Source organism: Platichthys flesus, chromosome 10 (genome assembly GCF_949316205.1).
Source record: "Platichthys flesus chromosome 10, fPlaFle2.1, whole genome shotgun sequence".
Classification (NCBI taxonomy): domain Eukaryota; kingdom Metazoa; phylum Chordata; class Actinopteri; order Pleuronectiformes; family Pleuronectidae; genus Platichthys; species Platichthys flesus.
Window position 1 is genome coordinate 25,939,402 of NC_084954.1, and position 26,689 is coordinate 25,966,090.

General features: G+C 40.4%; 1 protein-coding gene across 1 annotated transcript in view; it reads left to right on the forward strand.

Moving 5' to 3' along the window:
* The first annotated feature begins 9,612 nt into the window (after nt 1-9,612).
* Nucleotides 9,613-26,689, forward strand: part of si:dkey-288a3.2 (protein phosphatase 1 regulatory subunit 37) — an 88,810-nt gene continuing 71,733 nt past the window's right edge. Inside the window, exons 1-4 of the mRNA XM_062397590.1 lie at nt 9,613-9,620; nt 11,403-11,590; nt 12,702-12,802; nt 24,184-24,229. Of these exons, the coding sequence (XP_062253574.1) occupies nt 9,613-9,620; nt 11,403-11,590; nt 12,702-12,802; nt 24,184-24,229 (343 nt within the window). The remainder of the gene's footprint in view (nt 9,621-11,402; nt 11,591-12,701; nt 12,803-24,183; nt 24,230-26,689) is intronic.

Consider the following 26,689-nt stretch of genomic DNA (forward strand, 5'->3'; position numbering starts at 1 on the left):
ACCTGTCACTGAAAAGTTGACTTCTATCAGTTGGTAGAGAGTGCATTCTCATATGTTTTTGGGGCATATGAGAATGCGAGAAACACTTATTTCTTCATGCAAAAATGCTATAGAACATTTTAAGCCAATTGCCCCTTTATTCTCTGTTGAACTCATGCTTCATGAGCTTTGGATAAATGTAATTGTATGCTCATGTTCTTTTCTTTTTTTTAACTAATAAAAAGTAATAGGAATCACTTCATGCTGATATAGTTAAATCTGTTATTATGAACTTTTGCCTTCCCAATGCAAAGATTTTAAAAAAATTTGAAGGCAGTAGGTCACATTGCCAAAGGGATTTTGGAGATCTCCCACATTATTAAATTCTGCCTCCCACAATGAAACACATCTTTATTAAAGTACAATCACAATGTTCATTTTTGTTGCTGCAATGCAATATGTCAAATTGAATTATTGAGCATATATTTAGATGTGAACTAGGTTCTGAAGATGGTGTTAGTTGCTCAGCATTAAATAGTTGACATGCTGACATGAGTGTATGGGGGAAAAAAAAGTTAAGTATATAATTCAAAATTATTCATAAGAGAGGGGAGAGAGACCAGTAACAGTTGTGTACCATCAGGTTTGAGCAAGTTGCTATAATGAAAAACAATAAGAGTGATAATTATGGATGTAAAGATGTTTTAATGATAGCACCAAAAATAATATTATTTATTAATAATGATAGTTGTTGCCGGAATCCTGCAGCTCTGGTTTCAGAGATACCTGGAGAGAGAGCGAGAGAGAGAGAGAGAGAGAGAGAGAGAGAGCGAGAGACTTTGACTTTTAAGTTAACTTTTATTTAAATCATTTCATGAAATAAACGTAATAAATAACACTTCATTCAGATCATATTTTACACAAGAAAACTACATGTCAGACACCCCCACGGAAAAATGAAGGATCAGTGAACCGTCCTCCTCTGTGGAACATAAAACCTGTCTGATCCCCCACTGGGATGTAAAAGCTTCCAGGTTACTGGTCAGGCTGTAGAAGGCGTGTTCTATTTTAACGCGAGTTGCTACCAAGCCTTTAAAACATTTCACCACATCAGTCCAGCCTACCCCCAACATCTGGTTCTTCCTGCTCTTCCAGGTGGCCAGTTTAGCGATCCCATTCAGGAAGTTAACCAGGATGAGTGTTTCTATGTTTCTTTTTTTATATTTAGGCCCAAAAACAAAGAAAGGGAGAGAAAAATTCTCCCCCAGAGCCTCCACCCACTGCTGTAGTTGTTTAAATAAACCCTCTAGTCGAGGACAAGTCACCACAAGTCAGACAAGTCTAGAGTCTCCCTGTCACCACAGAAAGCACATCCCTCCCCAGCGCTCGGGTCCAGGTGAGCTCTGTGTCTGTTTGTAGCTAAAGCTCCATGTATAATCCTCCACTGGAGGTCACCCACCCGTTTTTCAACAGGCGGTTTATACAGGACCCTCCACCTGCCTTCAGGGGTGTAGCCTGCAGCAAATTCCTCGGTCCACCTCATCTCCTTGACTCCAGCCAGAGAGTAATGGTTCAGCACCTTCACACAGCTGACATAAAGCTGCTTCTTCCCAGAAGAGCTGAAACTACCCAGCACTGGTGTTTTGAAGGAAAGAAGCAGTCCACTCTCCTCTCGCCACTGTTACACCTTGGCTCAGGTGTGCAACAAGAAAACCCTGAATAACACAAGTTCTGAAGATATAGCATTTATTTTACATAACTACTATTACAAAACACCAAAAGACAACGAGAACACCTCCACATGTCCATGTGGAGATCAACCCGGTGAGTGAGAGAGACCAGAGCCCAGTCTGCAGGTCTCTTAAATAGTAGTCCCCCAGGTGCGCCACATCACTGCTGATGATGAAGGCTGACTCCGCCTACAGGATCCTGAAACAGAACACAAGCACAGCAGACAACTCCAGGGTTGTCACATTCCCCCCCATAAGAACAGGATTCCTATAGGTGGAGTGCAAAGGTCCCTCAGTCTAGTGAAGTCTCAAAACCAATAACTTTACACCACATTATAACAACTATGACAAGTTATACCAATTTTAAATTGCTTACCGGAATGCTAGAGTACCTACTCCCCTTTCACAGACTCCCAATCAGCAACTTGGTACCTAGACAGCAATTTTAAAGCTTTGGGAGAAGGAAACAAGGAGGGGACAAACAGCTTATGTCCTTAAGGTAAGGCTCTTGATAAGGCATCAGCCATCACATTTTCAGAACCCTTAATATGATGCATCTCCAGATGGTATGGCTGTAAAAACAAACACCAACTCATTAAGCGTTGGTTTGGGTTCTGTAGCGAATGCAGAAAAGTTAAAGGATTGTGGTCAGTGTACACGACTAAAGGCCTACATCCTTGACCGATGTACACCTCAAAGTGCTGCAAGGCCCAAATTAATGCCAGAGCTTCTTTCTCTATAACAGAGTAATTTAACTGGTAAGAGTTAAACTTGCGAGAGAAAAAACTGACTGGCCTCTCAATCCCTGTTGCATCTTGCTGCAACAATACAGCACCAGCACCCAAATTGCTGGCATCCACTTTCAGCTGGACAGGTTTCTCCAACTGTGGAGCTGCAAGCACAGGAGCACAAGTTAGCAAAGTTTTCACATCATTAAAGGCCTCCTGACACCGATCTGACCACTGGAATTTAACCTTTGGGCTCATCAGGTCCGTCAAAGGAGCAACAACCGATGAAAAGTTAGGACAGAACCCCCGATAATAACCCACCATACCAAGAAACCTTGCAAGCTCCTTCTTTGTAGTGGGAGAAGGAAACTTCTCAATGGCCTCCACCTTTGCTGTAACAGGGCACACCGCCCCCTGCCCAACCACTTTACCAAGGTATGTTACTGTAGCTTTGGCAAACTCACACTTGGCCAAGTTTACAGTGAGGTTCGCCCAGGTCAAGCGATCAAACAACGCCCGAATGTGCTGCAAATGTTCCTGCCATGATTCACTATACACCACTACATCATCTAAATACAGGGCACACCCCCGCAGCCCAGAAACCACTCGGTTCATTAGGCGTTGGAACGTACGAATACAACCCAGTAGGTGTTATAAAGGATGCAATCTCTTGAGCCCGTGGTGTCAGAGGAATTTGCCAATAACCTTTTAGAAGATCGAATTTACTGACGAACCGTGCTGATCCCACTTGGTCCACGCAATCCTCCATCCGAGGAAGGGGATAAATGTCTGGCTTGGTGACAGCATTTACTTTTCGGAAGTCCGTGCAAGGTCTGAATGTTTGATCTGGTTTAGCAACTAACAAACATGGTGAGGCCCAACTTGAATATGAGGGTACTGCAATGCCATGCTCCAACATGTACTTGACCTCGGACTCTAACTGCTCACGTTTTTCAAGGGAAGACCTGTAAAAACGTTGGCGGATAGGCGCAGAATCTCCCACCTCAATATCATGCTTCACCAGATGTGTCCGCGAAGGAACATCCGAGAAAAGATTGTAATATGATCTGATTAAAGTACAAAGTTCAACTTTTCTCTCTGCTGAGAGGTGGCCATTTAAGGACTCAAGTTTACTCAGAGCCTCTGAATTTTTCAAACGGCCTTGTGTCATGCAACAGGTGACATCAATTTCATCAGCCTTCTCATCCTCCCGGATTGGGGAAGAATCAGCTGCTTCAAAAGGAACTGCCACTGCTGCCGGTTTGACCACTGCTCCTGTCGAAGTACAAGAAAAATAAGGTTTCAAAAGATTAATATGGCAAAGCTGAGTGGACCTTTTCCTATGTGGGGTGGAAATGAAATAATTCTGGTCTGACACTTGCCGCACAACTGTACAGGGCCCCACAAATTTAGCCGGAAAAGGAGAGGTAACCACAGGCAACAGAGCTAGTACCTGATCACCTGGACTAAAAAGCCGGGTCTCTGTTCGCCTATCATATAGTCGTTTCATTCTTTTTTGTGTCCCCGCCAACTTTTTCTTGGCCAGTCTAACCACCGCAAAAAGACGTCGCTTGAAACCGTTCACGTAATCCAACAGGTTAACGGGGGGGTCAGGTACCTCCCAGTCCTCCCGTAGGACAGCTAGCGGGCCTCTGACATTGTATCCAAAAACCAAATCATTTGGACTAAACCCTGTACTTGACTGAACAACTTCCCTGGCAGCCAACAGCAACCAAGGTAACCCTTCTTCCCAATCTCGATTCAACTCCGTACAGTACGACCGTAACAAGGATTTTAGAGTTTGATGGAACCTCTCAAGAGCCCCCTGGCTTTGTGGATGATACGCAGTAGAGGTTGCATGTCTCACATGAAGTTGCTTCAACACTTCCCCAAACAGCTGTGATGTGAAATTTGTACCCGGTCTGTTTGTATTATCTTAGGAATGCCGAACACTGACACAAACTGACTCAACGCCTTCACCACAGACTTTGCTGTAATGTTTCGCAAAGGATAGTGTTGTGGCAATTTCTACAATCCCACTTTAGCCAGGAGGAAACGAGACACAATTCTCTTACAGTATTGTCACACTTTTAATGCTCGAGCATGGTACATACAACAGAGTTGAGTTTGTCATATGCACCCAGACAGAAGACAGTGGTTGGTATTTATACATTTGGCTAACCCACCCATTCGGGAGGGGGTGGTTAAACAGTTAATGACATGCAAGAAAGGGAGCACTTCAAACATCTTAGAGCTCCTCCTAGATAGGAACAAAACTTATCGGTCAGCCTCTTTGATATTCAGGAAATAGGTGAAAGTATATCCTGTCCCCTGCTTTATCTCAGACCCCTGGAGTGTAACATCTGTCTTAATGTCTACTACCACCATAAATCCCCCGTGCTTTAAAGTCTTTGTTAGGTGAATTTGTGGGTGAGAAAGTCACATGACATCAAAGTAGTTCTTTACATCCAGACTAATTAGATTACTTTGACTGGAGTATTCATATAACACTCATTCAGTTCAACAGGAAATAGCAACATCAAATTGACATTTGTTAGAGATTCAATATTGATCAATCAAAGTATACCACATGTTACATTTCCCTTACAATAGGCAGCCGGGTATCTGGTGGATTGACACATCACCCTCAGCAGGTACAAACTCCCATTCTTAGACTTTGGCAAAGGACCTACACAGTCTATCAACAAACGCTCAAATGGGGAGGACACTGCAGGAATAGGTGACAGCGGAACAAGCTTGATAGTTTGGTTTGGTTTACCTGTTAACTGGCACGTGTGACAGGTTTTGATGTAAACTGAAATATCCTTTTTTAATCGAGGCCAATAAAAATACTGAAGCACTCTTTTGTATGTTTTTTCTACTCCCAGGTGACCTGCCACATCATCATCGGCAGTTTGCAACACACCTGCTCTTAGGGGCCTAGGTATTACAATTTGAAATATTTCCTCATCAGAAAACCTTTCACCTTGAGGCACCCATTTTCTTACCAACACCCCCTCTTGTAGGAAATACCCGTGGGCTGAACTGGACATTTCACTCGATGGGCGTAGCTGAGAGAGAAGCTCTGATAGAGATGGATCCGCTTGCTGCTGGTTAATCAAATCACTACGAGAAACAGACAAAGGAACAATAGGCAGTGACACAACATAGTCAAATTTGTTCTCTTTAACAGTCTGTGCTCGGGTTACTGCACATGCTGGAAATAACTCTGGATCAACCGGTTCCCTCACCACCGGGGTAGAACAAACTACCAGTGAAGGCCGTAGATCAGGCCATACTTTGTTTCCAGCCAGATCAATACCTAGGATGATCGCCACTCCTGGAACCGGTAATGATGGCCGGACTCCCATGGACACCTGTCCCTTAACTAAAGCACAAGATATCAAAAAACGATGCGAAGGAGCCGAAAACGGTTGCATACCCATTCCCTTAAACAGCACACAACTCCCTGTGTCAGTTTCAGAAGAAAATGGAAGAACCTACTCAATAACAAAGGACTCTAAAGCACCCGTGTCCCTCAGTATCCTAACCGGAACTTGTGTGTCACTCCCCAGCAGAGACACATAACCTTCATGTAGATAAGGTGCATAACCCAGATCACATTCTCCTGCATTTAGTTTTGGGTTAGTATGGAGTTTTACAGCTGACAGGGCCTTCTCCCTGTCCATCTGGTGGGCACGAGCCGCAAGGGCTGCAGGCTTAGGTCCCCGGCTATTTTGGGAAGCCTTGTTCTGTGACCTGAGTGCAGGACACTCGTTCTTCCAGTGTCCCTTACCTAGACAATAGTTACAGGTTCCACTTTGATCCCCTTTATCCCTCCAACCATACGAGGACTTTAACCCTGGAATCAAAACCTCGCCACTCATTTTAACCTGACGACTACTAGATAGATCTTCCCTGTGCCCCCAGCCATACATTTTATGGGTTAAGTAGTATTCATCGGCCAACACTGCAGCCTCTCTTACCTTTCTAACTTGATGCTCATTGAGGTAAGTAGTTACTCGGTCTGGAAGAATATCTTTGAACTGCTCTAACAGAACCAATTCCTTAAGATCTTCCATTTCATGTACCTCAGAAGCTAAAAGCCAGCGATTAAATTGGGTGGTCAGTCCTCGCACCACCTCTACATACGTTTGCCCTTCTGATCTTCTCAGTTTCCTGAACTGTTGGCGATATGCCTCCGGCACAAGTTCATAGGCCCCAAGTACTGCAGCCTTAACCTTGAAATAGTTCTGGCTATCTGCTACGCTTAGGGAGGAGAATGCCTCTTGAGACCTACCTGTGAGCACACATTGTAAGAGCAATGTCTTCTCTACATCCATCCACTGGCATGCTTGACTCAACCGCTCAAAAAGACCAAAGAAAGTATCAACATCCTTCTCACAAAATTTTGGGAGTAACCTTAAATTATAAACTACATCAAAAGTATCTGTGGACACTGCTGGCAAAGCTGGAGACACCTTACGCTCTTTAATCAGCTCCAGTTCAACCTCACGCAGCCTTGTCGTTACCTTTAATCGTTTTAACTCCAATTCTTGCTTCCTGGCCTGAACCCGCTCTTCATGTGTACGTGCTTCACTTTCCTGTTTGTGATGTAGCAACATAAATTATTTTTTCTGTTCAAATGTTATGTCACCAAATTCAGAAAGGAAAAAACTTGTACTGCCCTTTACCCTTGAACTGGCAGCTACTTCATCATCAGCAACAACCTCATCGCTGGAAGAATCAGAAGGGGAAAACACTGGCAAAACACCAACCTGTCCTAACTGGGCCTTTAAAGTAGAGTACATTACCTCCTTGCGAACAGTTTTTGGAAGCTCTATTTCATAATGCTCTGCAATTGTTAGCAACTGCTCCCTGGTAAATTTTCCTAGCACCTCGACACTAGGACACAGAACAAAATCCTCCATGGTAGCCATCGTGTCAAAAGAACCAACCCAGATAACCCTCCTCTATATTCAATTTATATATATTTGATCACCTTTGGAATACCTCTCCCCTGACTATCTGCCTAACCAATGCTCACTATCTTCTCTGATCCTAGTCTTCATGCATTTCATGACGGGTGTTTTAAACACAAAACCAATGACCAGGTAAAGCCCCAGCTATGCTGTTATTCACCAGACGGACATGGACATGTACCCAAGACACAAGTTCAAATCACGTTTATGCACAAAAATAACAAACCAACAGACTCCCGAGAGAGATACTGTTGCTTATTCCTACCAGGAGAGGTAACTCCAAAGGTAAAGTATTCTAAGTAGTGCCTGATAATGAATACTTACTCAGCCCAGAAAAGAGTGAGAAACCAACCTGGTACATCTGGATCCCGGACGAGCCCCCACTTGTTACACCTTGGCTCAGGTGGGCAACAAGAAAACCCTGAATAACACAAGTTCTGAAGATATAGCATTTATTTTACATAACTACTATTACAAAACACCAAAAGACAACGAGAACACCTCCACTGCCCCAATAAACTTATTCCTTAAGGTCGGAGAGGAAAATGTGTCAGTTCTCAGTAAATTGTTGTAGAACAGCGGCTCCTCAAACAACCATATCCCCGGTCTTGGGTCAGGAGTCCGCTTGACCTCCAGCGTCTGCCAGGCGTTCACTACTGAGCTGTAGAACGGTGTCAGTCCAGTCAGGTCAGCCTCAGTTGATGAGATCAGAAATAGCTGTTTGTCCAGCCCTAGTCGGCCAGCTTGCCTGAGCAGCAGACGAGCAGGAGCCAACCAGCAGAGACCACAGCCGTAGAGTAACTTCTGCACCGTCTGCAGTCTGAAGGCCGCAGTTCTGGATATAATGTCGATGAGACCTTGACCTCCCTCTGCCACAGGGAGATACAGGGCCGCTGCCCTCAGCCAGTGCTGTCCAGACCAGAAGAAGTCCACCAGGCGACGCTGCACTTCCTTAAGCAGCCCTGGAGGTGGCACCAACACCTCCAGCCCTGGAGGTCCTGGAGGTGACCTCCAGGACCACCAGCGCCTGGTTGGAGATAAACGGGGGGACACCTGACACCGTGACCCGGGTCGAAGGCACCGCCAGTGGGGACACCTGGACGAGCTGATCCTGGATCACCAGGCCGCTCTCCACGAGCTGCGCAACACACTTCAGCTCCTTCATAAACACCACCACCGCCTTGTTCATCCGTGATGCGTAGGAGATGTTCCCGTACCCCACCTGCTCTCCTACCGCCAACAACACCTGCTCCACCGAGACGTCCTCCTCCGGGACCAGCCTCACTCCGTGTCTAAGAGACAAGGACAGCGGCCCAAAGGACGCCATCCCGCCGCGAACACACGGCTCGCTCACCGCCAAACAGTCACAGACACACTTACAATACAACAACTAACAACTACACAATAATACAAACACAAAGTTTTTGAATAAATCTACCGCAATTTACGAAAAAATTCGACACGCTCTCACAAGCTCACCACCACTCCACCAATAAACTCCCAGAATGCACTGAGAGAGAGAGAGAGAGAAAGAGATAGAGAGAGAGAGAGAGAGAGAGAGACATACAGAGAGATAAAGTGAAAGAGAGAGATGCACTAAATAAATGTGGTGGCAGAGAGACAGAAAGGAGAGAGGAGTGCTCAGTGCATGATGGGGGTTCCCCCAGCAGTCCAGGCCTATAGCAGCATAAGGGATGCCTCAGGACTCACCTGACTCAGCCCTAACTATAAGCTTTATCAAAAAGGAACGTTTTAAGTTTAACCTTAAATGTAGAGATGGTGTCTGCTTCCCAAACCCAGAGAGAGAGCTGGTTCCACAGGAGATGAGACTGGTAGCTGAAGGCTCTACCTCCCATTCTACTCTTTCAGACTCTAGGAAACACAAGAGAGCCTGTATTTTTCAAATGAACTGATCTATTGGGACAATACGGTGTCATGAGCTCTTTGACATATGAAGAAGCTTGATTGTGAAGGGCTTTGTATGTGAGCAGCACGATATTGAATTCTATTAAGAATTTTACAGCTAAAGCTAAAACAGGAGTATTATAATCTCTCCTTCTAGTTCCTGTCAGCACTGCAGCATTTTTGACCAACTGCAGGCTTTTCACAGACTTACTTATGTTGAATTAATCATTTAGAAAACGTTAATAACATAAAGACATTTTACAAACTTTTAATAAACATGAAATGATCATGAACAAGTAATGGTTTATTTCTTGACCCTGATCCATCTGTGTGGAGTGTGTGGAATCGGGCATTAATGTGAACCTCTGAAACAGTTGTGACCTGCAGGTGATAAGAGAAGGTAGCTGTCTATACATTCCCCAAGCCTGCAGAAGCAGACAGCACATAGAACCACTCCTAAACAAATCATGAAGTGTTCCTTACCTGTTATAAATTATCTCTAAACATATGGCTAAATCATTTACAAACCGTTATGCAGGCCTTAATGTAAAGTGTAAACTATTCATCACATGTATATGGGTTACATATCATTTGTAGATCTTCCCTACCCTTTATGAATTATATGTAAGTTTTTTAAAATGAATTTGCAAACCTCTCTACATTCCAAAATCTATAGTGTAAACTATACATTATGTAAACATGACTTTCCACAGCTTGTTACTTGTTACAAACAAACTTCATGTTGTAGCTTGAATCACCTTAGTTACAATAAGTTCTGTTCTTTTGGTCATATTTACTATACCAAATTGTTTGCTTTACAACAAATATACAAAATCGTTAAAAGATGCAGGTTGTTTGTAGCATGTAACAAGCTGTTGAAGTGTATTTGTGCTTCGCGATAGCATCAGTCACTTAGTCATTGAGGCCCACAACATGGTGTAAATCAAGACAAATTTTAATGTTGGGGCTTACGGACACTTGACTGACAACACAGGAGCAGTATGGAGCCATTTACTCAAACACTTCACCCAACCTTTCATTGACATACTGGTGAGTAGAATGTAAATTGAGTGAATTTACGTTTTTGGGTGAACTACCCCTTTAAGATGTCAGACATTTAGTCACTGCACAGCAATACTGGTCAAGGTAATGTCTGTATCCCCCAAACATGTGAATATATAATGTTCAGAAAAACTTGGCCACCGGATAAAAAATGTTGATTGTTGGTTTCTGACATCACAACACAATTTGAACACAGCGAATGCGTTCACTAAGCATTCTTTAACGGTCTGTCACAAATTTCAGGTGCAGTGATTGAAATGAAACTTAAGATTCAGCATTTGATTATGTTCTGGCCCGTCATCTACTGGCTTAGAGAAAACTATGCTTGTGTCCTGTGGTCAAACTTAATCACCGACCCCAAATGTAGATGTAGAATGTGCATACAGTTTATATAAATTGGATACATCCATATTCAATCCCTTTCACTTTCAGGAGGTCTCAAAATATCGAACTTTCTGTCATGTTTTTGGCAATGGTGTTTCACAAGGGGAGCTTGTTGTCCAGAAAAATCAACTGAAAGGGGACATAAAACTTAGTAGAGCTGAGAGAGCTTTGGAATTAGGTTATAATTATCTTTGAGCTTGTCACTAGAGGTGGCCCACCTCACATTACACTTAGAACCAGTAAGGTTTCGAAAGGTGTACTCAATATACCTGCCAATCTTCTTGCCTGTGTACTCCTGAGTTTTGTTGTAAATGCCGTATTTAAATAGGAATATTAATGTGCAGAGCCTTACCTATTTTGAATGCGTCACTGGATACAAACATATTCGGTTTCACTCACAACCCAGCACACAACTCATGAATAAGGTATTGTTTCTTTAGTGTCTTGTATTTCCAACTGCAGAGAGGAAGGAGCAGTACTTCACATCAAGCAAGGTCAGTAGTAGAAAAGCTCCATATTTAAATTAGTATTTTTTTCAGGAACTGTTCCTATGGCTCCCCATAGGAGGTTGTTGATAGGCCAAGCTCTCCCTTCTTGTATCGATCTCAGACTTTGCTTTTAATTTTTTAAAGATCTTCTATCATTAACAGAGGGATGACCCACCGTAGTGACAACGAAAATAATGATCAGAGTGACGATGGAGCACAAAACCTGAAGGAGAACCAGAAGAAGAGAAATAAGAGAAGAAAACATGTGTCTTTTCCCCCTGATGAGCAGATCGTATCTGGCTTTGCTGAGCACAGGAACTCTGCCATAAAGGGTAAGCTACTTTTTAGCTGTGAGGGATGATTGATCAATTATTGTCTTAATGTAGAGGGAGAGAAAGTTAGAAATCTAGATCACATTTATTTTTCGACATGTGCCCTCCTACATTCACACAGTCAGCATCTTTGACCCCCAGAAAATGACTGGACTTCCAGGGAGGGGGCCATCATACAGGATCTTCCTGCCATGTTTGAGTTCAGCAGTCTACTTCTTCACCTGGCTGTAAGAAGTGAACCCCCTCCTCTAGTGTTGCCACGTGCCTTGTGAAGCTCTGGGGGTGATGAGCCCAGAATTTAAATAACATAAGATTTTCACTTTAAACTTTCTGCATAATAACCCTGATAGTTGAACTGTATGTGCATTTACCAGAGCTGTGTCACTCCTCTCTTTCTAAGTTAGGCCACAATTATATCGATCAGCCCTTGTATTGTCTCCTGTTATGAAGACAAAGAGCTATCAAGACGCTCTCATAAATATTAAGATAATATTTCTGTCCCACATAACTGTGTCCCATATCTACTGCTGTCTTAATGGCAAAATACAATCTGTTTATTGGAATTTTGAAATCATGACTTCTTGAGATGTATTTTTCTTTTTAAGCCTATATTCAACATAACATAACATTCGAATTGTATTCGATTGTTGTCTTTGTTTCTGTCTTCTGTGCACATGTAAACTATTCATATGGATGGTTGCTTCCTAAATGAGACAACAGCACTTTATTTATCCTTTTTTATTATCCATGACATCTACTGAACTGAGAGGCAACTCAGCTTTTGAAGGAAAAACGTTTTTCATGTTTCAATCCTCTGTGGTCTCTCACATCTGGAATTCACCATCCCATAAGGCTGTGATTGATAAATCGAACACTCTGAATGGTTGATTTATTGTTATACAGACATATACGTCCCTGCCACTTCTCACTACTCACTACCATCTTTCCTGTAAAACACACACAAAACACACACACACACACACACACACACACACATATACAGACACAAACACACATACAGTTCACTGTATGGCATTTCTGAATGGTTGCTGGTGGCTCACTGGGATGGGCAGACATGAAAGCAGTGAATGATTGTATTCTTGTATTTCAGATGACAGCTGCATCACCTTGACAGAGGTAATGGTAGCCTACCAGCAGAGCTGCAGCAGACAGAAGGTCCAACCAAGACCACACATCATGCAACAGCTCCAGGTAGACTACTTCACATATCAACACTAGTTTTGTACGTCATACTGAATGAGGCTAGTGCTTTTGACGATTTACTGTTGATGTGTGAGTTTCTGTAGTCTGGTGCGGTGCTTAGTCAGTTCCTGTATTTCTCAACACTGTGCCAAAAAGTGTGATCCTAAGAAAGAAATTGATAACTACATCACATGAGCCATACATGTTTGCACTGTGTTACAATAAAACCCTTATTGCTATCTCAGCTTAAAACTACAACATCTTAGAAGCCGTAGTGGTTTTGAGTTTATTACAGTTGGAGTAGTTTGGTCTGTGTCAAATTACAAATTATTAAAAAAATGGTGTGTCTGTGACTACTACCTCCCTCCTTTTTGTTGCATTAGGTGCCACAACAACAAGCACCTTCTGTTTTTGGCTCCAATTATATCATACATGTTTAAACGTCGTAGTATCAGCAGCAGCTCACAGCATAACAAGAAGTGTCTTAGAATTTCATGCCAACTGTCTCAGATATCAAAAAAAAATTCGGATACAGACAAACTAGCCGAAAGTTGTGTAGCTTGAAATGATATGGTTACATGGAATGTGTTTATAGAAGGCTGCTCTAAAGTAAGGGCTTACTGAGGGCCAAACTCGATTGTGGATGTGTGCATATCTCAAACAAAAGGGAATTATCTTTAAATTTTCTCTTTCATTCTGTGCATATACTTCTACTTGGAGTTTCCATTGTGTTAGATCTTCTGTCACCTGTGGTTGCTAGTGGTAACAGTCCGTGTATTTTTAAATGACACATATCAATGATTTGGGGCAGCAAACACACCATGCTATACAATCAATAGTCCTTATTGCCTTTTAGTATATGTTTGATATAAAGTCCCAGAGATTTGAACCAAAGAACTTTACAACAGATAAGTTTATCATTTTAAAGGCCTACAGTGCTAGACTAAAGTGCCAGACAAAAAAATCCTCAATCTGAGGGTTTGAACTCCAACAAAGAGGGAAACAGCTCCAGCAAATTGAAATATTGTTTTAAAAAGTATACAACCCTGGTCCTCAATGCAACATCAGCAATTCTGCTCAGAAAATAACTGTACCATGCAGTTATGTTACAGCACTCCAGAAAGGATCAATATAAACTCTATAAGCTGGTGCAAGACCAAGACAAATGAAAGACTCACTCCCTGCATTATGTCAGCGTACACTGCATCTGACAGCAAGCACTTTATTTTTATTTTAAAAAGCATTTTACAGTAGTAGAACCTTACTTACACATACGGTAAACACTGAGCACCTATACTATATATTTAGGCACAGTATTTACACAAATACCAAAACGCCCTTCATAATTAAAATCATCAGCTTACATCAGGTTAATGGCTGCAGAGCAAAGCATGCATGAAAAAAGTCTCATCCATCAATGCAAGAAGACCACTGTGTTGGCACCTGGAGTGCAATGGAACGTGTAATGTTTGTTACAGGATGTTCAGTTTTCTGTCTTTGTCTTTGATCCAATATCAATGTAGTAAATAGTTTGATACAATCTAATTATTCATATTTGTTTTATTATTTTCGGGAATGTATTTCATATTGTCAGTAGACAGGCCGCAGCCTAAAAAGAAAAAGCAATTCTCTTTAAAGACCTGTCTCATTGTAATCCACTAGTCCTTTATTAGCCTCCAGCATTCCCAGATTACATTCTATCTCAAACGCCACATGCCCTGACTTCGTATTGTTTTGAACCCACAATGAGTTCACTTTTACCAGTCTTACAATTGCCAAACGATGCCATTCACTATGAAATAAATTTTGGAAAACATGCTGGTACAAACCAATACAACCCAAAACCTCTGAAAGGCCTCAGTGTAGGCAGACATCACATCTGTAATGTGCAGAGGTGACAACCTTGCAACAACACTCTCATGAAGAGAGAGGCGGTGGACTAGTGGCAGAAACTTGGACTATGGGCAGAAAAGGTCTCTGGTTCGTCTCTGGTTCGAACTCAACGGAGAAACAACAAAAAGACGAACCTGGATTGATCTGTCCAAAAATCCAAGAGGATTCTCCCTACCCTGTCTAGTGCTCCTGAGCAAGGCACATTACTCCCCCAACATCTGCTCCCCGGGCGCCGTACATGGTCGCTCACTGCTCTGTGTCCTGCACCAGATGGGTAAAAAGCAGAGGTTACATTTCGCTACCTGCATGAGTGTGCCTGTGCATGTCTGTGCTTGTGTTTGGGACTAATAAATGCATCTTAAATTCTTAAATGAGGATCTAAAAACATAGTTTCTGGTATGTTTCATAATATTTTTCTACTACTAGCAGCTTCTTCAAACTCAATGGAAGAAAAAAAATGTTTGATTAGCTTTTCAATTGGCTTCAATATAATTCCAACCACTGATCGACTATGCCTTGAACTAAATGTTTGTGCGGCAGTACAATGACAATTTGACCATTGAGTGCTTAGTTTGCATTAGGGTTACAAACACATCACCATTCCACTTTCTTAAACAATATTTGTATGCCACTTACTCTCTTGAGTAAAATACACTCACTTATTCTCTCTTAGCCAAACACAGTCTGCCATTTATAATTCATTTTATGTAAATACTTACTTTACTTGGACCACCATCTTAAAGCATGCTGTGCACTACCCACCCCCAACCCTCAGCATAAATTTCAGTTGAGATCAAGGGGAATTATTTGTGGAAAATTAGAGACTTAGCAGTGCTTACATTAAGCATACAGCCAGGGTAATATCTCTGAGGTGCTAATGAACGCCGTTGCATTGGAAAAGTATGTAGGTGGTCCTCCTGAAAGAGTAAAAAATGTATGGTAAAACATTAGCTAAGAGGAGCAATATTCAGACCAAAAGGGCTTCATGTGAATGAATTCATAATTAGACGATGCAAAATGAAAAGATGAACGCCTAAAGAGCAAGTTTATTAAATTAGGTATTTTCAGGCAAGGGGCAATTCCCTTGAGGATCAGCACTGAAGACTATTTAAGGCTTTTTTTTAATGCACCCTTGGGGCCTTTTGGACTCCTTTGAAATGCTGTAAGTGGATGAAGCAGTATGGCTGATGGTGACATTTTCATAGAAGTGTAAGCAATATTAGGCTGGAGCCAGCGGGTCTTAGACTACCATGGTTAAACTCTGTGATTTCACTGTGCAAACTGTGAAGTCTGTGGGTGCTCTGCTCCCCCAACGGCGCCCCCGCCCCCCCTGCAAGGTCAAGTTAATTATTATTATCTTTTTTTTTTTTATATTGCGGCAGATCTCAACGTAAGTCATTTAAAGTTACCTTTCCTATAAAACCGGTCTATAGCTTGCTCTTTTATTAGACAAACTAAATGGCCTTATGTTATTCATCTTATTTAATCAACGGCATGTCATTTCTGTCTCTACGTGGTCGCGCGTTTAGATTTCTCCCCTGCTGTCTGTATCGCGCATGGCGGAGTTCGATACAGACCTGTTCGCGCACACACTGACACATGCGCGCACACACAGGTGAGCACACTCCCACCTGCGGACAGAGAGCATCCAATCGGAAAACATGTCGCATCCACCACCTGAAAACCAGATAAAAAAAAAATATGTAACGCTCCAAGGGTGGTGAAGATGGAAACAGAGTAGCTCTCCTTCTCCGGGTCCATTACAGAAAAGAGCCAAGGTGTTGCACGCCCTGCCCCAGACAAGCATCAGTCTAGTCACCGGATGACAGGTTTTGACCCAGCTTGGCTGTCAGAGGGGAATACTCCCCCTGGCTGTACAAGACTGATCTTGGTAAATAAGTAAGTAAGTAAGGGCCCGTCCACACGTAAACTGGATTGCCTGAATCTTGAAAGAAATGTTGTCGGATCTGCCTTCCCTTCACCCGCCAGCGGATCCGTGTTCGCACATTTTCTAACCCGATGACGTGAACGCATAACGCTTCTTCTCACAACCTTAGCCTGAACCCTTATTAACCCTGCTGCTTCACTTCATGACAGCAACAACATAAACCAAATCTATGTTATTAAGAAGCTGTTTAGGAAAGGGATGACATTGCCAAGCAACACTTTAATCTATCACTGTTTAATCTATTTTCATCGGACCATTGTTCAAAACCGCCAAATCTGATGTGAAAAGATTTTTATTATAGACGGAAGTTTCAAAATGGTGACTTAACACCAACAAGGGTTATGGGGAAGTGTGCGATTCTAACTAGTCCTGTTTGATTGCTGTGGTAACAGTAATTTCAGGTGGTAGAGAATTCGTTTAGCTATCGGAAGATTGCTGGTAGGATTGTCTTCTTTCACTTTTTGCGCAACACTCTGCTCCAGTTTTTCCGTGTTTTTTTGACAGGGCTTCATGTAGATGCGTTAAACAAAAATGTTTTCGGATTCAGGCAATCCAGGTTACGTATGGAAGTCATTAAATGCATACATACATACATACATACATACATACATACATACATACATACATACATACATACATACATACATACATACATACATACATACATACATACATACATACAATGCATGCATGCATAGATAGATATATAGATAGATAGATAGATAGATAGATAGATAGATAGATAGATAGATAGAATACAGTTCATAGAGACTGAATAGGGGATTTTTTCAGTGTCCTTCTGCCAATGGACTGTATTCATTCCTTGCCACCTATCGCTTCATTGCCGCCCATCACCTGCAAGCTGATGTGCTCCCTTACCTGGCACGCCTCTCTAAGCTCTTCCAAAAGAGGGATGTCATGTTCCTGGCAATCAAAGAGCAGGTAACTTAAATAACTCAGCTCAACTGCTATGTTTTATCTTCATGTTTATTTTGCACTAACATAGGGTACCACAATTAATCTTTTTACATGAGTCAAAATGCTTATTTTCCCAGGTCCCCGTCACCCTGGCCTTAATAAAGGGCATAAACGATTCTGGTTGTCATCAACCTGGAGAGATTTAGAAGAGGGGATGATATAGCAGACAGCAGTACTGGCAAAGATTTCAATCACGGGTAGGATTATTAGGCTTTTGGCTGACTTTACAGATGTAACGTCAATTTAGTTGTTGCAAAGTTTTATTTATCCTAATGGTTTACTGACATTTTTCATGTGTTTGATCAGGTGATATTTGGATGGCCTCATTGTCCATCTCGAGAGACGTTTCTGCGAGGTTGGAGTCGTGGCTGCATTTGGGATACTCGGTCTTCAAGCAGCTACACTCCCTGACGACACTGCACAAACAAAACTGAGGATACTGGCAGAGAAGTTTTGTCCCCGTTTCGATTGGGCCTCTGTCAAGGAGCAAGTGGCCGCTGGTCCACTCAAGGTTACTTAAAAATGTGTAAATACTTTTCACAATTTGGATTGCTGCTTTAAGCTATCAATATTTTTAAGCTATCAGCTATCAAACATCCGCAATAGGCTGCAAGGAGACCATCTTGCAGCCTGCATGCGGATCTCAATAAATGGGCCAGACCTTTCTGACTTCCCATACCAACAGGCTCTGGGAATATTCTTCCAAAAGCCCAGAAAAATACACTGGAGTGACAAAAGCTGCACACTTTGTTGATAATTCCATGTTCATGTTTAGTTCAATGTACAGTTCAAAAAATGTTTGGATGTTATATTGACTACTGGCTTTTAAAAGAAATAGATGAACACCATGATTCCTTAAATTTTTTGTGTCCGTGTCCGGCGCCGCATAATCTGCTAAAATAAAATAAATGTAATTGTCAGAAAAGAGAGATTATAACATGGACTGGCTTTATCATCATGTAATCAAAACATAATGTGATATTTAAAAAAAAATGTGTTTGTAGTCTATTGGTAGATATAATATTATCTTAGATTCCAACTGTGGTTCAACTTCCATATTTCTCTGTAATAGTGAACTCTTCTGCCTCACAAATATAAGTGAACTATTAATGCTGCATAAATTATGTCTCATTATATCACAAGCATAATTTTGTGTGGAGTTGAATATATAGACCTGCTCAGTCTTCATTCTTCACTTATGCCCTCAGGGTTATTCATTTACTTCTGGTTTACAGAGGAAATACAATTTCTCAGCTTCAAGTGAAGAATTTTCCAATCCTCCATCACAGAGTTTATATTCTTCCATAATGTGTGGTGAATAAGCTTGGAATAAGTTGCATGTTGGCAAATCTTCTAATGAACAGTTTAGTGCTTGCAGATTATTCAGTTGAGAGGACTGAAGATAAATCTATTACCACAACTTAACTTTGTTTATTTATCCTACAGCCGTGGACAAATGGCCTTACTTGAAAATTCACTGCTCTTAAAATCCTGCGGCCAGATTCATTTCCAATAAATATTATTTCCCCGGGATAAATCCCTCCAAGGAGGAGGGGGGAGAAGGGCGAGAAAATTCCTCCAGAAATGAGAAGACAAGAGAAAATCGTTTTTTACAGACCACTGCTGCTTTCTTAGCTCTTTTGATTAGCATTATGTTGCACGGCAGAAGTCTGCTGGCACAACTGTCTCCTTACACACACACATGCAGACAAACACGCCCCTCCCACACACACACACACACTTCTACAGAGAGAGAGAGAAAGCTATATCTGTCCCTGCTTGTGTAATTGTAAAGGGAACACTTTTTTCGTTTAAATTAAATACATGCTGATGTTATTGTATCCCCCCCTGTGTGTGGAATAGTCAGCAGCGAGGTACATGTCACTAAGTAAGTGCCACATTATTTTCCTTGGTGGTTGTAAGCAGGTTTTGCATGTAAAATAAAACAGAACAAGGAGAGGGAGGAGGTGGAGGAGTGTTCCTGTATGTGTATGAGTGTGAGGAGTTATCAGAAAACAGAGGAGAGACTGGACATATGGCGCTCCTCTCCTTACAGGCCGAGACAATGTAACGAGGTGCTTAGTGGTGCATTTGAAATGGTGTAACATGGCAGCTGTGACATGGGAAAAAAATTTAAAACGGGTAGTATGGATCGCAATGAGGATCCCCAAGGACCTGCCGCTGACACAGTGCCGCCTGTCATTGAGATGGCCACCAATCCACACGCACACATACACACACACACACACCAACACACTATAGTTGCCATGAATGCTTTATTCAAAACACTTGTTAAACAGTCTTTCTGTTGTAGTTTTACACAATCTTGCTTTAATTCTGTTTGGGAAACAGCATGCATAACTGAAAAAGGATAAAACCTTGTCTACATGTAAAATAGTCTATTTTACATTCTCTGCCTCTTATTTAATTGAAGCAGTAGCAGTTAAAGAGAAAGGCGAGTGTGATGCTCTATTAGGCTGAATTGAATTTGCATGGTCGGCTGGCCGCACAAGTAATATGAGTGCTTTAGTAAGTAGGATAATATTACAGACCTGGGCTCGGTGACGGTTCACACTGGAGGCTCTGTGACCAATATTATCACGTTTAAAAACCGTTCCTCATCATACAAGCCAACAGAGGAAGCATCTTTACATCTGTTATGCTCATGCATATGTAAATTACGTGCTAATTATGTGAATAATTTTCTCATTTTAATTATTTATTTATATTTGCTGTAGATTGCCCCGTCTTTACTGTGTCAGGTTTTATGGTGCTCATATTCCTCAATATTGTGTCTTGGAATTTGGGGGTTGTGGAGAAGTTTGTATCAATTCGGGAAGTTTTTTAATTACATGGAAACAGTTTGCGTGTTCGCCTTAATGACCTTTTAAAAAAAATGATACAATTAAAGAATATCCTTAGACCTCTACAGCTCAGGTACAGAGGTACATATAAATGTAAATTCTCACCTTTAAATGATGTGAATATGTTTCATGTGGTATGAGGAGTATAAACAAATGTTTCTGTTTGCTTCCTGTCCTATATTTGGTCCAAAAATACAGTTATTAGCCTACTGTAGAATCTGAGTGCCTTTGCATATGACTTAAGCAGCCTTTGATGCTTAATTAAATATAATAAGCCCAGGCCTCAGTCTATATATTTGTGGTATTTGTTATAATCCTATTAGTGATTATGATTATTTGAAAGACTGAAATGAAGTGACCAAATCAAATGTTTTTGCAAGTGAAACAGCTCTGTCAATGTAAGACTCCCAGAATCATTCAACATATCCGAAGAAGGGGTTTATTATAATGGTTATGTTTCAATAATCATTTTGATAAATTTTAATGTAAATTTTTTCTATACACTATCTGTATCAAATTCGAAACCAGCACTGTTACCCATCTCGCTGTGTTCTTTCTCTCTTATGCTCCAATTGCTGATACCAATCTGAAATCTAATATTCAGCAGGGAGTTAAATAGCAAAACATCCCAACACACAGATTTTGCATGCCACGCTGAGGCTCTTCACACATGGGCACACACACACAACCACAAAAGTGTACTTTTTTTTTTTTGATGAACCATTCAAGGGAAAAGTGTATTTTACAGAAAGTGGCATTAATTAAACTGCTAAATGCACACTATTGTGTATGTCAAATCGATGCCGATGAACAAAATCAGTGACAGTGGCAAATACTGTGAAAGTCAATTAGAATTTGATGTATGTATTTAGATCTCTCTCTTTCTAAAAATGATAAATGAAGTTACAAATTTTTGTCTTTGCTCTTTCACACTGAAGCTTTAATTGCTAATTGTTAAGAGAGAATGAATATATTTGCATATTAATTAACTCCCAATTTAAATTTTTAATTTGCTGCTTTCTAAGGGTGTTAGATAAAAGGTTGTGTTATTTTAAATAATTTATCCTTTATGCAGAAAAGATGATGAAAGGAAAATGTCGGTGTAATTTTTTACCCATAACAGCTTGGAAAATGCATGCTGAAAATATATACGTGCACACACACACAAACATATTTATATATAGAGAGCATGTGTCTGTACTAAATATATATTTAAGATGAGTTTTTCAAAACAAAGCCAGCGGGAGAGGCAGAGCAGCTGTGGACGGCTGAGTAAAGAATATTGAATGCACTAGAGTCAAGTTTGGAAACCAGATCCCTTTCTCTCTGTCTTTACCTACTGCCTGCATGTGTCTCGGAGACAGAGAGAGAGAGTGTGTGAGAGGGAATGCTTTTCTTTTATCACTCCGTTTTGTCCTCTCTCCCTCCTGACACGTCAATGGATTTGGCAGCCGGCGCCTTCAGTTTCCGTCTTTCACAACGAGGCAGCAGCGAGCGGAGAGGGAACGAACAAGTTCAGAAATTCATTAAGATGAAAAACAGCAGCCACTGTAGTATTTCTTGTGAGGAGGAAGTGCTGCGTGTGTGTTTCTTTCTCTACGTGTGTGTCTGTGTGTGTGTAAAAAAGTCATATGGGTAGCAAGCCAGTTGCTTCCACATTCTTACTGAGCATCGTTCATTGGCTCAGTGCCACAAATTAACCAGTCCCACAAGCAGTCACCAGCCGGACGCACACGCTACTACTTATTTTTCCTTCTATAGTTGTTGCTTTGACAAAAAAAATTGGTGGTGACAAAAATTCAAACAAGCTATGGCCGACCTCAAAATTTCTGGAGGTTTTATTGTCTAAAGGGGTGATGCAGTAGATTAATTAAATAAAAAAATTAAAGGATTAAAAACAGGAATTAAGGAGATTTAAAGAAAATAAAGGATTTTGGATTTTATGAAATTAAATAAAAAATGTTGCCAAACACAGAGATGAAATGTTTTCTTTATTTCTGATAGACATCTGACGTGTGTGTGCGTGTGCGTGTGCGTCCTGATTATTTGGGAAATTCAATAACCTCTACACAAGCCTCTTGTATACATAAACATTGCAATCTGTTTAATTCTTTCAACAGGAGCACATTATGGTCGGCGTCCTTTTGTTTCCCGCCTTGCTTGCTCTCTGCAGCTTGAGAGCCGAGCGGGGAAAGCCTTCCAAGTTCTTTTGTACCACCCGTGTTCCTTTGAACAATAAATCACATTTAGCTCTAACAGAGGAAACAGGGCGCAGCTTGAAAATATGAAGGCGGCAATTCAGCGAGCCAGCCAAGATGAGTCGGTGTAGGAGAGGCAGTAAGAATGCCAGTGTGTCACTGACATGTGGTTGTGGACGGCATGACACACTTCCAACACCTGAAGCAGAGAGGACATTTAGGGGGAATAAGAAAGTATGAAGAGTCTCAGGAATCCGGCCTACCAACATTAGCATTGATTCAAATGGTGGTAAATCCTGATTGATGCTTAGGTGTATGCATTGTAACATTTTTCCAACATAGCCCTGCCCACATTAAACCAATTAAAACAATATGGACAAACAGATAAAAAAATGTTATTACGTCTGACCCATCATTCAGTGTTAACAGTGAAAGTAACTGTTATTCGGAAGACGAACATAAAGATCTAAACAGAGAAGGTTGTTTATAGGTTGCCGATGCATAAAATAAGCGCTTTTAGTGATCATCAAGACTAGAAAAGCACTATATAAATACAGACTATTTACCATTACCATTTTCAAATGCATGTCAAGTTGATTGGTTGAAAATAGGGATGCTAAAAATATGGCTAACAAAAGCGTGATCTAGCAGAAGCTTCCTCTAAAGCTGCCTAAAAAAGTGTCAATCATTTTTTTTATCTCACATACATTTTTTTATTGTTAGGGTTAATTTTTTAATTGAATCCCTTATTCAAATATTGCTAATACTTTATTGTTTTTTTACGTGAAGATACTGTAATCCAATTTTGGTTTGCTATCAACGAGGTGTGTGTGTCAAAAAACTATATGGGTAGCAAGTCAGTTGCTTCCACATTCTTACTGAGCATCCTTCATTGGCTCTGTGCCACAAATTATCCAGTCATTCTGTCAGAGATGGAGTCAGCTTTTTAAAATAAAAGCCAAAATCATCTTGATATATTGTAGATAAACCCCTGTCACAATAATCCCAGTTACAGAATATCATTATCTATAAATCTATACATTTAAAAAAAATCTTTAAAAATATTCTTTCTCTTTTTTTGCATTAAAAATGTATAACAAATCAGTGTTTTCCACCATTTGCACAAATCTGCCACCTCCAGTGATTCATGGAGTCAAATTAGATGTATGTAGAGCAGTGGCTTTGGCAAATGAACACAGCAACTGATGACCAGCTGTTTCTAATTATTATACACTGGTTAATTAGGACGCCATGTCACCATCAACGGCGGCGGTAAACTGTGTGAAATTTATAATTCATGCTTTGTGTCCAATAAGCATACCTGTTCAAACCACTTCAGTGTGGCATGAATGGAGAGGCCGTGCGGAAATAAACCATGAGTGTGGATGATGCACTGTTGTTGCCAAATCTCTGTGTGTGTCTGTGTCTGCGTCCGTGCATGTATGCGTGTGTGTTCACACCTTTCACTCACACCTCCTGCTTATATCCCTCTCCCCCTCTCTATCTCAGCAGGGTGTATGTGTAGGTGGCAGTGTGAAATGTCTGGATCTCAAAGGTAAGCTTAACGCCTCACTCCATCATTATTAAATATGCCTGAGGACTTTATGAGACATTCATGAAACACTGAATTCTTTTGTTATGTTCCTCGTCTATTGGAAGTGTAAATAGACGGACTGAAATATCTTAATAATTCATTCATTATTCATTAGCCATTACTTTACTCTGCTCTGATACCACTTTAGTAACCAAAAATAAATACAATAAACCACAGCTAGTCTTTGTTCAAATCCAAATACTGACCACATCCATGATAGATTCACTTTGATCATACGCTAAACTAAGCTAAACTAATTGTAAACTTAAACCCGAACTGTTCTTGCATGTTACTAAACACAGCCCTCGTTCAAATACTAACCCTAAACCCAAATTGTAAGCTAAATAGGATTGACTTTACATAGAGTTTTACATTTTTTAATCCTACTCCTAAATTGATAATTGATAATAGTTCAAATCTCACTTAAACTCCAAGTCAAAAATCCGAAAAACAATTTAAATCCACTAATCCTTAACTAATATCAATTATAGCACTCACATTTAGATAAACCAAACCTGATTCAAATATTACCCATTTAAACACACAACATTAGAAGTGCTTAAACTGTGTCTCTCATACCTCTAGTTAAATATGTAACATACAATACATAATTTTGATACTCTGCAAATATCATCACAAATTCTCTTCCTGTAAAAATGTTTAGTATTTTCATGACTTATTCTACACTCAGGACGGTTTCTTCTCATATATTTTGGAGTGTTGAGTTAACCAGCCCATCATGTAAAATACGATTTCACTATAGGCTTGTGGATAGAAATATTTAATTGGATATAGCTTGAAAACAAAGAACGTGCTAGAGCTTTATTTTTTACCCATATTCATTTCATTACAATAAAACAAATCCCTCCTCAAATCCAGACACTGATAACATATCACATATCAGCATATTCAATTCATTAAATTTCAACGAACCCAGTTCAAACGTTAATCTTAGACCAAAATTTAGTTTCAAACTTCACATTAAACTAAATGTAATCCTAGCTCAAGTACAAACCCTAATCCCGAACTAAAAATTCTAATTCTAAACCCAATTCCTGACTCTAAACTGGCCGCAAAATCAATCTAAATTAAAATTCAAATCTGTACGGTATAGTTCGGAGAAATATGTTGTATCCCAATATCACAACTAAAAGATTTGTCTCAGGTGGCTTAACAATTTAAGCAGCATATGACGCCCTCTCTGCTGAGAGCGTTGAGTCTGACGAGGACAAATTTAGCAAAGAATCCATTAATCCAAAAATAGAGGAAACCTCAGGACAGGAAGTAGATGATGAGTTACATGAATTTTATTTTAACAGTGTATGAAAAATCATAAAATTGTCTTTACATTTTTATAAACTATTTATCTTAAATTAATGTACAATCTAATACGAAAAGGGGAGAATAAATGCAATACCTGTCTGCCAAAGTCCCGACATAACTGAACATTATAAGAAGAACATTTATCAAGACTCTTTTTATTTGAAAACTGTTTGCCGAATTTTGACTATACACATTCTTGGTCTTCACTAAACTTGAAAACTAAAGTTTTTCTTTCACTTAGACGAGGGCAAAATGTCCAGAAACCTTACTGAAAATGAAAAGGGTCAGGTTGTCCAATTATGATCAAAACTAACATGGACTTTTTTCAAGATACCACCGCTACAACTAAATTGATGAAAGGGCTGTCAATGTCCTTACTGTTGCACTGTTCATACTGACCACATCATACTATAGATTAAGATATTTCTGAGACGGCATCATAGTTGTTTTGACATTATGTCTCGTACTATATTTGATATGTTCAACAATAAATGGTTTTGCGCAAGATCTTTCAAAAAAAACACATGAAAATAAAACATTCATTGTGAATATTAACTCTTTGTAATTGCAAATCAACACAATTATTGACCAGTGTTCTTGGTCAAACTCTTACGATACTATCATACTCGTATAAACTATTATATTATATGTTTGAGCAATATGTTCATTTTCTGCTGCCAGCAGCAATTTTAATTAAAGACTAATAATATGGTGCAGTGGAATACAGTGAATAAAATGTAACCATGTTAACTTAGTTACTCTTTTACAAGGCTCTTTCAATATTGCTTTTTTTGTAGTTTTTTTTATAAAAAAAAAAAAAAAAAGAGTCCCTTAATGTCTTTTTTCATTCACCAGTTGAACTAACTCAGATCAGCTGTTCAGGTGTTAAAAACTCTTTGAGTTACCACCTTAGGGTTCATTAATTAAGTCCTCTAGGTGAGGCTCTACCTTTGTTTCTTTGGTTAAACTGCTTTCTAGAAGGCCCTGGAGAACAAAGATCAGGTCCAAGGATGGTCGATGGTCCAGTACGGTGAAGAGAAAACAGAGGAGAGAGAGAGAAAGAGACAGTGGTTGTATTTCCATTCAGTTGTTTAAATT